Genomic DNA, 12,886 nt, shown 5'->3' on the forward strand with positions numbered 1-12,886 from the left:
TGTCCCTATTTTACAGATGAAGAAACCAAGGATAGATGCTAGCGGAGCGAAGATTAAATAACAGGCCCAGGATCACACAGTGTGCAACCTGGAAATGTAGCGGAGCTCTCCAAAGATGGGCCATTAAAATTGAACTGTGAAAACAAATATTGCCTTTCCCCTTGCTTTTTGTTTCAATATTCTAGTTTAAACCTTCTCTATCGTATGTTCAGAATAGTATCATAGCCTCCTTACACCACCTGCCATCCATTATATATGCTAAAATGTCAATAATAACATGCCGTTGTTTTACACATTTTTACTACTTACCCACTGAATATAAGATCAAACACTATATAGACTCCCTGTGTCCACCCAGCAATAAATCCCTTTGCAGTGTGGCCCCATTTAGCAGTGTGCCCTCTTTAGGACTCTGCCTGCTGGAGCTATAGCTGGTGTACAAACATGTAAGCACTTCCTCCTCTACTAGTATCTTCCATGACAGATGCTTCCCCACACCAAACCTAATACCAGCCTTCTTCCCAGATTGGCTTAGATGCTGCTCCCTCCTTGGTGCCTACTCAGTGCCTAGCGCTCTTGTGCCATTTGTGGTTGTTGGCACATACTGACATGAAGTATGTAGGTACATATTCTTTTCTCCCTGCTAAAGTAAGAGCTCCTTGGGACACTCTATTCAGGTGCTTCTCTGTAACATCACCTGACACAATGCCTTACAGATAGTAGGGGCTTCATAGTTCTTTTGAATAAGTGGTAGCAATTTATTATGTGTATGAACTTTATAATAAATAAAGTTCTTAAGCATAATACCCTATGTCATATATATAACCATAATAACATAATTATATATAAATATATATTACATAATCTATAATATGATATCTTGTTTAAATCTTTTTGTGAGATCATTTTCTCAAAAATAGATGTGGAAAGCAAGGCCCACAAAAGTTGCAAGTGACTTGTCTTAGATTATCTAACTTGCAAGTACAAATTTGGATCCAAAGCTTTTAGCTCAAAACCCAGTGCTCTTTCTTTTAAATCATACTGCCTTCAAAAATGGAAATTTACATCTCATGTATAAGTGACTCACTTAGGTTTATACATACCCAAAAGAAACTTTTTTTGTACTTTTATGCCTCCACTTGGCAAGCAGTCAATAAATTCTTAGTGAATAACCAATAAACCACAATGCAGGATTATGGCCTTTTTGCTAAAGGAAGACTCAGGAATCAGTTTAATCAGTGAGAATGTTCTATAACTCCTGTACACAAAGCCAAGAGCAAAGGTCACTATAATTCATCTTAATGCATATCTCTAAACTATTGTGTGATTCATCCGATCAAGTAAAACCAAAAGATTTCTGTGTATAACACGCCTTGTTGGATTCTGTGAAGAATATAAAGATGCATTGCATTCCTGTTCCTCAAGGAATTAGCAGTCTAGCTGAATAGCACTTGGCAGTTTAAAAAACAAATCAAATATGTAATATAAAATAATCAAATGTCTAGGTTCTCTCCACAGTTCTATGACAGAGGCAGGGCAGGATTTATCCTGATTTTTATAAATGAAAAACTGAGGCTCCAAAAAGTTGGAACTTCATAGACACTGGGGACTACTAGAGGAGGGGGGAAGAGCTAAAAAAAACTACCTATTGGATACCATGCTCACTACCTGGGTGATGGAATCATTTACACCCTCAGACATACAAAGGTATGTAGTACACCTTTGTAACAAACCTGCACATATACCTCCAATTCTAAAATAAAAGTTGACAAAAGTAAAAAATGAAATAAAAAATCTGTACTATTACAAAAAAAAAATAAGAAAGAAGGAAGGTGGAACTTGCTTAATCAATTGACTAGTGACTGAGTTGAATGGAACTTAGTAACACTGGAGTAAGAGACCATACTTTGAGAAATTCTGATATGATGATACGAAATTAAAGTATTATTAGGGGATTTGGCCAATAGTCCAATTCTGCATCCAAGTGAAGACTCAGGCAAAGTGATTTGATCCATGGAATACTTCTCTTAGGGATGGGAAAGGATAAGGTACTTAAACTAGTCCTACCCCGAGCTGTGGAGCAGTGTGCTGAAATCCATGTCTTTTGACCCCTGGGCAAGTTGCTTCTGAAAGAAATGGTAAGATAGGAAACATCCTTCATTGTTTTTGTTCCATACATCAGTGTTCATTATAGGCATGGGAGTCTTATATTTCTAAAATAATGAGCCAAAAGTCTCAACACATATGAACATGTTTTAATGGCTAATAGGTACGAATACTGATTTATATGCCATGCCTCTTTTGTCCCTATCCTGTAATCCAAACCTGCTCTTTCTGATTCCCCTGGAGTTTTATCGCATTCCTCCTAAGGGGAGTCAGTGAGTTCTTTTTAAGCTAATGGCCTTTATAGATTTCATGGTCATTTTTAGTTTTGTTTGGGCCCTCACTTCTTTATGAAAACTCATTGAGCATTTATTGACACCCATTAATATAATGTGGTGGGAGGCCAATAAATCTAAGGAAGAGCGATTTAAGCAGGACCCTCCCGGGAGATGGGGCCATGGGACAGTAAATGAGTAGAGATGGCAGGAATCCACAGAGTACCAGCAGGCAGGGCCGGAGGCTTTGGCTGAGGGGGCTGAAGCAGGAGAATGATCTGATAGGATCAGGTTTACGCTTCTAAGGGTTCAGTCTAGACAGAGAGTACAAGATGGATTTGAGGACTGAGATCAGTGGGGAAAGGCTAGGTAATGGTACATGTGAGGAAGGAGAAGATGGACCAGACCCGCTACAGTGGGAGCCTCAGAGGTATAGGAATTGTATTTAAAAAGACACGACTTTACTGAGGAGCCCAGAACAAGACTTGAGTAAATGAAAGAAAGGAAAGACTCAGTATTGTAAAGGTATCTGTTATCCCCAAATCAATTTATCAATTTTTAAAAATCATTGAAAATACTAAAAGGATTTTTGGAAGGTGTGGGCACTCAATAAAATGATTCTAAAGTCAGTCCATAATCATAACATATAAGAATATCCAGAAAAGCCAGGCACGATGGTGCACACCTGTAGTCCCAGCTACTTGGCAGGCTGAGGTGAGAAAATAACTTGAGGCCAGGAATTTGAGGCCAACCTGGGTAACATAGTGAGACCAGCCTCTAAAAATAAATAAATACACATTTTTGTTTTCAAAAAATATTCAGGAATGTTTTAAAATGAGTGAAGAGAGAAAACTTTCCTTGCAGATATTAAAATTTAAGCATTTAATAATTAAAGGAGAGAGGTACTCTAAACAGAGCCAGAGACAAAAGAACAAAAGTCCAGAAAATAACTTCAAGTAATTTAGAACATGAGAAATAGTGGCATTTTTTTGGTGGGTAATTTAATGACTGCTTAAACCCTTTTGCTAATCATAGAATATAAATAAAAATAGAATAATATAGAACCATTAAAACTTAAGCTGTAGATTTATATTGCCAATAGATCTACATGCACATGAGTTCAGTATACAGTGTGATGTGAAAAAGACAGCTACAAAATTGTATGCATTTGCATTCCATTTATAAAACAGAGACTAGCCACTTGCATGAGCATAATGTAGATGGCAAAAATGGGATGAGGTTAAAGAAGTCAAAGTTCTGAAGCTACTATTAGCTGGGCATCCTAGGGATGTTGGAGTCCTGCAGGAAGAGTTGAACATGGGGTAGACAGGATGAGCCATAGTCCCTGAGGAACATAGAGAGTTGACAGTAAATAATAGTGATGGCGAAGGCGATATTGTAAACATTAATGGAAGGAGGTACACACCTCAAAGAGAAAAGGATAACCACCTGAAAGAGATAATTGCCAATAAGAAAGGAATGTTGGTACAGGCCCCACTGGGTCTGTACCTCACCCTGGGGTGAATCATGGTGGCTGTAAATGAAAGATAATGTTCATAGCATATTTAAATTAATATAGTTTTAATTAAGTTAGATTTGTTAGAATAATTTTCAGCTGCAAATTACAGAACACTCAATGAAAAGCGGATCCAGATAAAGGCATTATTATATCCATAACTACAAGGCTGGAGGCAGGCAGCCCTAAAGTTGATGCAGCTATTCATTGATGTCATCAAAGACCCAGAATCTTTCCCTGTTTACACTCTGGCCTTTTATGTGTACAGATGATGTTTCAAGATGGTTGCTACAGCTGCAAGTTGACCCTCCAAAGCGGTAGCATTCAGCATAAGACGTGGGTTAGTAATGGGAGATGAGGAAATACAGCAGAGAGCATTCTACTTTTCACTGTCTAGCCAATTTGCCCATAGAGGACTGGGTGTCATGTTTATCCCTGGATCAATTCCTAGCAAAAGGAAATGTGATTGCCTTCATTGGCCTGGACCAGGTCAGGTCTTCATGGCTGACAACCAACGTGTCTTCTATATCACACAAATAATTATCTGTTCTACTCTTGTGGAAAACCAGCTTCTCTAAGCATTACCTCATTTGAAGAGGAAGGAAATACAGAGTGAGGGGAAAATTCTCAAAAGAGGGAATTGAGAGGAAGAATGTAGAAAGATAAGAAGGTATTTTGTCCAACTGCAGCCATTAGAAAGCTATTAAAATTTCTTCATCTTTTTTTGAGAGCTGTCGCCCAGGCTGGGGTGCAGTGGTGCAATCACAGCTCACTGCAGCCCTGAGCTCCCAGGCTCAAGTGATCTTCCCACCTAGGCCTCCCTAGTAGGCGGGCGACAGGCGTGAGCCACCATGCCCAACTAATTTTTTGTTATTTGTAGAGACAGGATCTCCCTATGTTGCCCAGGCTGGTCTCAAACTCCTGGGCTCGAGTGATCCTCCCACCTCAGCCACCCAAAGTGCTAGGATTATAGGTGTGGGTCACCACACCTGGCCTAAAATTCATTATAGAAAAGTATGTGTTGAAATGGGGAAATATTCACAGCACATTGTAAGATGTTTTTTAAAGCCTCACAAAACAATGTGTATAGAATGATAGCCACTTGGGTCATTACCCAACAACCCAGGCACTTGGGCTTCATGTTTTCTTACTCCTTTACCCAGTGCTGATTTTTATCTCCTGCTCTGAAGAAATTATGTTTAGCATTGCATATTTGTAGTTTCAGTTCCTGATGATTTTCCACAGTGGGTTAATAATAGCCATTATGATGAGGTAATGATTTATTCTTTCATATTGTTCATTTAAGTCATTACATTGTTCCTCAAACACCAACGTTTTCAGTCTTGGTGGAAATGACTTATTACCTTTTTTTTTAAATTTCCAGTTAGTTGAGACTGATTCTTTACCTTTTCAGCATTATCATCACTTCCAGGAATGAATAAAAAATGGGTTCTGTTAGTTCTCATTTCAGAATACATATTTGATTATTAAAATTTACATGCAATGCCACTTCATTACACTTTTATCCACCTGCGTAGAAGTGGTAAAAATTAGAAGCCAATGTTTCCATTTAGGGCCCATGCCGTTGTTTCTCCTGAGGGGCCTCGAGGTGATGTGTGCCTAACTCATCATGCACAGTGGCAAAGAGATGGGCACTATGGCACTTCTGGACTATGTTCTGCTGTGGAACAAAGCTCATGTGTGACTCTTTTAGCTTGCCAGTTAATGGCTTGCTTTGAATTCACCCATTACAACTTTCCAGGTGATCTGAAAGTTTTAAGGAATTCTCTTGAACCTTCCTCTTGCTTTCTCAGAATTTGTCTTGTTCTTTGTGATTTTGGATGAAGCATTCTTTGGGTCCTCCTGAGGACCACAGTGAGAAGTAGGGGAGACCTGTTTATAAACAACCTTTGAAGCTCATTGTTCATTGCTCATTGAGAATTGACCAATGAAAACTTGACAGGAGTTTTGAAATAGAGTAGAAGCTGTGTACATACAGCAAGCTTGATGTGGGGACCTACAGTGTGGATTCTCCTGAAATGCAGACAAAAGTGTGTGGAATCTCCAAGGAGTGAATGAAGCCACTTGGCTAACCCTCCAGGACCTTAACACGATGCTGTCAGTCACTATTTCATTGCTTAGGCAGCAATATTATACCACATTTTATGGGAGAACTATGGTTTTAAAATATGCTGGGAATAGATCCAGCAATTCCACTTCTGAGTAGATATCCAAAAAAATTGAAAGCAGAGTCACAAAGAGATCATTCTATACCCGTGTTCATAGCAGCAATATTCACAGCAGCCAAAAAGTGGAAACTACTGAGGTGCCCATCCATGGAAGACCAGATAAGCAAAATGTCATATATACATACAATGGAATATTATTTAGCCTTAAAGAGGAAGGAAATTATGACACACACCACAACACGAATGAACCTTGACGGCACTATGGTAACCGAGGCGAGACACTCACAAAAACACAAATCCAGTGTGATTCCACATGTATGAGGTATATAGAGTTGTCAGATTCATAGAAACAGAAAATAGAATGGTGGCTGTCAGGGACTGAAGAGAGGGGAACATGGGGAGACATGTGAAAGAAGAAGTTATATGCAGGCTCAGGTGACCTTTCCCTCTGTTGTAACGCTCACCTTAATTCAACATGTTCTTATTGGTTTAGTGTTTAAAAACCTTTGTTATATGTGATATATTTTAGGCTGTGGCCTCCTCTAACACCCTTCATAGGAAACAGACAAACCACTATGGAGAGATTTCTGTGAAAACTTGAATAACAAATTTGAAAAGACTGAGGTTTACAGAGTATAAGGAGAAAAATAGATTACCTTTGCCTACCAAATTGGATATGTCCTGTTTTTAATTTTTAAATAAATAAACTATTGATGTACATTTTTGGTGCTAAAACTTTGAGGATGTGAATATATCACTAGATATATCCCTATATCCAGAATTGTCTATTTAAAGTTGTCATTCTGTGACTTATTTTATGATATGATTTGGGTGTTTTTAGTGTATTTTAGAACTAACCATGCTTTTTTGTGATGAGAAAATAAGGCCCAGGCCAGGTGCAGTGGCTCACACCTGTATTTGCAGCACTTTGGGAGGCCAAGGCGGAAGGATTGATGGCTTAAGGCCAGGAATTCAAGACCAGGCTGGGCAACATAGCAAGACCCTGTCTCTACAAAAGTTTAAAAAGTGACCAGGCATGGTAACACACACCTGTAGTCCCAGCTACTCGGGAGTATTGTTTGAACGTAGGATGTCGAGGTTTCAGTGAGCTATGATGGCACCACTGCACTCCAGCCTGGGTGGCAGAGTGAGACCCCATCTCTAAAAAGAAAAGAAAAAGAAAAGAAGGCCCCATGATCAACCTTTCCCATTAGAAAAGCCTGAAGTAGTTTTTTAGTTTGCTTGTTTGTCTTGATTTTAAATAAGAGGATTAGAGCTCTAGAACACCTGAGAGAAACAATTACAAGACTTCAAGGATGTCTTGTATTCAGAAAGGTCCAGAGTCTTTTTAGGGGCATTGCCAAGATAAAGCCCCACCTAAGATCTCTCAGAGCCAGACTTCATTCCACAGTGGTGTCCTGTTGAAACATGCTTGCAAGTCCCATGTTTTCGAAAGATAGAGTGAGGGTCCCAAGTGACTGTTTATCATAGGTATGACTAAATGTTCAAACCTTTTATACCAGACTGTGACGTATAACATAAAAAGGGAAACTTTTAAACCTGCGTTTAACTGGAAGAGCCTTAATTGGTGGTATCTGTAGTTTCATTGCATTGCATCACTAGGGTTACTGTGAAATATTTGAGTCATATATGGGACAGAATAATTTAGATTAAAATCTTGAGGAGCTCATTTAAGAGTATGTCTCACGATACTATAAATTGAGATAAAACAGATAATAAGCTTAAGTAGAGAATCCTTTGAAATGTCTTGGATCAAAACACTTCTTGTGATTCTGTAGGAAAGGTGTTTTTCCTTACCTCATTTAATGTTGTAATTTGTTTATTTATATCATCCTCTGGAATTGGTACTATATCTTATGATTATTTGGGACCAGAGTTCCTGACGTAGCTGAATGTATTTCGCCTTTGAAATTAGGTATTGCAATAAAGGATGGCTAAAGACTGAGAGGGGTTCCCCAGTCATGCTTATTACAGGTTCATAATGCCCAACAACCTAACTCATGACTGAATTACTGAAGGTCATGAGATGTTTGGCAGATTTTGTTTTTTAAGTCATTAATTCAGTGTTCATTGGTTCAGAATTTCAGTTCTATCTTGATATTGGAGATTTAAAAGAAAAACCATTTGCTAAACAACAAAAAAAAATTAAGTAGCCTAATAAAATCTAAAGAATGGTCATTCTTATGTAGAACCAACTTACATCTATAGGCATCATGCACATGGAATCAATGTTAGCGCAGTCACGTGGATTCATACTGCCTAACCCATGCTTTGGTATGACATTAGCAAGCCCTTTTAATCTACTCTACCTTTAAAGAAAGGAGAACTAGACCTATAGTACAAGTGCCAAAGTAACACAACTAAAACTAATAATAATTATGGCATATCCCAGGGAGAAAAACAATGTGGCTATTAAAAATCTCATTGTATACCAAAAAGTCATGGCCGGGCACGATGGCTCAAGCCTGTAATCCCAGCACTTTGGGAGGCCAAGACAGGCGGATCACGAGGTCAGGGGATCGAGACCATCCTGGCTAACACGGTGAAACCCCGTCTCTACTAAAAAATACAAAAAAAACTAGCCAGGTGAGGTGGCGGGTGCCTGTAGTCCCAGCTACTCAGGAGGCTGAGGCAGGAGAATGGCGTAAACCCGGGAGGCAGAGCTTGCAGCGAGCTGAGATCCGGCCACTACACTCCAGCCTGGGCAACAGAGCAAGACTCTGTCTCAAAAAAAAAAAAAGTCATATTGCACAATTTTATTAAAGTGGCATAATATTGATAATGAATTGTTACATGTTTTTAAAAGAGCCACAAAATAATGTGCACACAATAATAACCATTTTTACTTAAATATACTTATACATCCAAATATAATAAAATATGTAATTTTTAAAAGACAGACTAAAAAGACACAAAAAAAGTGATACTAACAGTGAAGTGTTGTCTGTTCTCCAAGTAGTGGAAATTTCTAGTGATTTTTCTTGTTCTCTGGATTTTCAAAACATTTTATTAGTTTCTGCATTAAGCATGCATCTATACATCTTAGCAATTTTATAATTAAGAAAAATATAGTATGTGCTGTAACACAAATAAAAGCAATGTACATGTTTTTAAATTTGTGTACTGCTAATTGGCTGCTAAAGTTGTTTGAACACTGCAGCATGAACCAAACAGATTTATTCTTTATACTGTTTTAAATGAGTGACACTTAACTATATAGAGGCTAAAGATGATGAGCCAACATGACATTACTTTAGGTTAGTCGTGCTTTTTAAAATTCAGTGCTTACAAGTTGTGTGCATGTGTTTCCAATAAAGACTTATTTGCCAAAATGTTCCTTGAACATTTTGTGCTACATTTTCACACTCCCGTTTATTCATTGCAACTTATTGGACCTGCAGTGTTTCTCAAGTCTTGAAGGGTTTTCCCTCCCCAGTGCAGTCTTCTCCAGGGTTTTGGGAAGCTTAGAAGGTAACCCCTGCCAGTTCAGAATATTCACTCAGGGGGATCTCAAAAATGATTCTAGGTCACTGCATACCTCCTCTAAGTGCTTTGTTCACACTGACCTTGTAGCAGTGGTCATGTTTTCTTTTAGTTGTTTGAGAATCTGTCTCTCCCAGAAATCAGGACACTTATCTTGGCAATAATCGTCCTAATAATTACTGTTTGTCAAATGCTTACCATATGCCAGAAACTGCACAAGCACTTGGCATACATTACTTCATTTAGCCCCCCTCATAGTAGGAAAAGTAATCGCTACTTTCTCCACTTTATAAAAGGAAAAACTAAGGCTTTGGTTTTGAATAAGCTAGAATATAAAGACAGAACTCCCAACTCTAAAGGAAGAACCAAAACCATAAACCAGTAACCAAATATACCGTTCTCCATGAGAGGATTCAGTGGTCCGGCCAATGATAAGTGTATCCTCAGCTGCTTGCAGCTCTGAAATCCATGATGGTGCCCAGTCATTTTTCAAACCCTTGTATTAACAGAACAGCTCCATCCTCCCTGGTATACACCATTCTCATAATATTTGGATCCGGGGAGTAGGTCACTCTTAATTACCACAAATTTCAGAGGATTATGACATCATGGCCAATGTCTTACTTCCTGAGTATTAAATCTTGTATACGTTTGTATTGGTACTAAAATTAGAAAAAGATCTGATATTGGTTTATATCCTGAATGATCCCCCCCTCCATACTGGTTAATAATAACAGTAATAAGAGCTGCCATTTACTGAATATTAACTATGGTGCTAAGTGCTTTACAATGATCCTGTGATAAAGTGGGTTTTGTTACTTTCCCATTTACAGACAGGGAAACTAAGACTTAGGAGGTTAAATGGCTTGCCTTATTATACATATTCATTTGTTCATTGATTTGATAAAGGAATACACTGAAGCTTTGAATCGAGATTTTCCAGACCCTAGTTGAAATCAAGACTCTGTTAATACTCTAAAAGAGTTGATAAAGACTGGGCCTGGTGGCTCACGCCTGTAATCCCAGCACTTTGGGAAGCTGAGGCAAGAGAATAGCTTGAGCCCAGGAGTTTGAGACCAGCCTGGGCAACATAGTGAGACCCTATCTCTACAAAAACTAAAAAAATTAGCGTAGCATGGTGGTGCGCACCTGTGGTCCCAGCTACTTGGGAGGCTGAGGCAGGAGGATATCTTGATCCCGGGAAGTCAAGGCTGCAACTACACTCCAGCCTGGGCAACAGAGCAAGATCCTGTCTAAAACAAAACAAAACAAAACAAAACAAAACAAACAGTTAATCAGCACTCTCTTGCTAGTATGACTTTGGGCTAATTAGTAGCCTACATCTGTGTATCAGTTTCTTGACCTGTAAAATGGTGTAATGATATTATTTACCTAAATGTTGTGGTGTGAATTAAATTATTTACTAAGAGGACAAAGCTTAGAATAGTGCTTGATACGTAGTGAGTGTTTAGTACTAAGTGCTATAAAATAATAATCACCATTAATAACATTATTATTCACTGGATTTTAATTGTTGAAATGACACATTAAACAATAGAGAAGCAAAAAGTGTCCCTTCACAACCTCCTCCTCCCACTCCCCAGCAAGAGCCACTGAAACCAGTTTGGCAGATATCCTTCCAGAACATTTCCCATTCCATCAAAAACTATTTTAAAATTGTATTTTCATTAGTAAAATACAGGTTGAGAGTGAAATTTTTTGCAGTGTTCTTGAAAGTGTGGGAGTGGAAAGGCAGGAAGGGAGACAGATTCACTCATTCAGCCAATACCTATCAAATGCGTGCTGTATGCCAAGCAACCACAAAATGCTAAGGATTTGGTGGCCAGCATAGCAAATGCTCAGCTTCCTTTTTGAGTGTTTATTGATTTTCTTTTTTTAATTTTAATAGGATATGATGTTTCAGCTTCTCCGAGGTCTGGACTTTCTTCATTCACACCGAGTAGTGCATCGCGATCTAAAACCACAGAACATTCTGGTGACCAGCAGCGGACAAATAAAACTCGCTGACTTCGGCCTTGCCCGCATCTATAGTTTCCAGATGGCTCTAACCTCAGTGGTGAGTGAGAGAGTGCTGTCCTTTTATTAAACTTATTTTTCCTCTTTTGAATGACAGTCTGTCCCCTTTCCATGTCCCTAATGTTACTACTGCCCATGTAGTTGGTGGATAGAATGTCTTTGCCCTTTTTCATATGGCAGTGGGTAGGCAGAAGGCATTCTGTTTACAGCTACAGTCACATCCAGCCTGGGCTAGTTGTGGACAGGATCCATTGCAGAAATAGCCTGTTGCATCTTAGCCACTGGACAGGAATCGGTTACAAGTTTCCAAATGCTTTCTGCCATAACCACTGTTTTCAGAGCTATATGCACAATGCCTAGGGAACACACGGCTCAAGGTCAGGGAAGAAAGAGCACGAGCAACATTGACCTGTCTGCGGCATCCTGGTTTGAGAAACAGAGTGCCTACACAAGTGTGTTAAAGCACTCCTCTGAAGCTGTGGTGCCAGTTGTAAAGAAGAAATCAAATTCACGGTGAATTTGGATAATATATGAATGTATAGCACGGCCATTCCAGGTAAAGGTTCATATAACCCTAAATAGAAAGAGCGAACCCAACGGCCCTATTTTGGCAAAAAATAACAGTTATGATATCCTGTTTCTTTTTGCCATTCAGATGCAAAACCATAAGAGCTATTGACATTGGTTAGCTTCTATTTCTCCTTATAGTTCGTTATTTCTCAGATGGATTTTTGTGAAATTCTGCACCCCAAATACAAAAAGAGCAGCCTGGAAATAGGTATTAATATCCTTCTCTTTGAAAGACCTATTTTGCATACAGTAAATTCATGCCTTACATACAGTAAATTAAATAAATGATATATAGCAAATTAAGTCTTAAGAAAAAGAATTTAAAAAAATATCTTTGTATATTCAAAGAAAAAAGAAAAAGAATCCATACTGTCCATCTTTAGCCTTAAAGTGGTTCTCACATCAGGGACACCGTGGCCCTGTTGTTAAGGAATGATTGGCAGCATCTTTGGTCATTCTGCACAGCAAAAAATTGTTCCCTAAATTTCAGTAATACTATGGCTGATAAGTAGAAATCCAAGAGAGGAGTTGGAAATTCTCTGAGCCAGATAACTTGCCTTAGGAAAAAATCCAATTTATTAAAGTGTTCCCCACCCCCTGCCCCCAATCAAAATAGGGGGTGCTACCACCTAGACACGTAAGACTAGTTACTTTCCAAACATTATAGACTTTTCCTAGGGCATCCGAACTTT

The 12,886-nt window shown here is 38.7% G+C and overlaps 1 protein-coding gene across 4 annotated transcripts in view; it reads left to right on the forward strand.

The window, feature by feature from the left end:
• The window catches only part of CDK6 (cyclin dependent kinase 6), a 238,121-nt gene that overhangs the window by 101,821 nt on the left and 123,414 nt on the right, over positions 1–12,886 (forward strand). For all 4 annotated transcript variants that reach the window (NM_001261307.1, XM_015134231.3, XM_028844866.2 and 1 more), the window contains 1 exon segment: positions 11,497–11,664. In NM_001261307.1, the coding sequence (NP_001248236.1) occupies positions 11,497–11,664 (168 nt within the window).

This window comes from Macaca mulatta, chromosome 3 (genome assembly GCF_049350105.2).
Source record: "Macaca mulatta isolate MMU2019108-1 chromosome 3, T2T-MMU8v2.0, whole genome shotgun sequence".
In the NCBI taxonomy this organism is placed as follows: Eukaryota; Metazoa; Chordata; class Mammalia; order Primates; family Cercopithecidae; genus Macaca; species Macaca mulatta.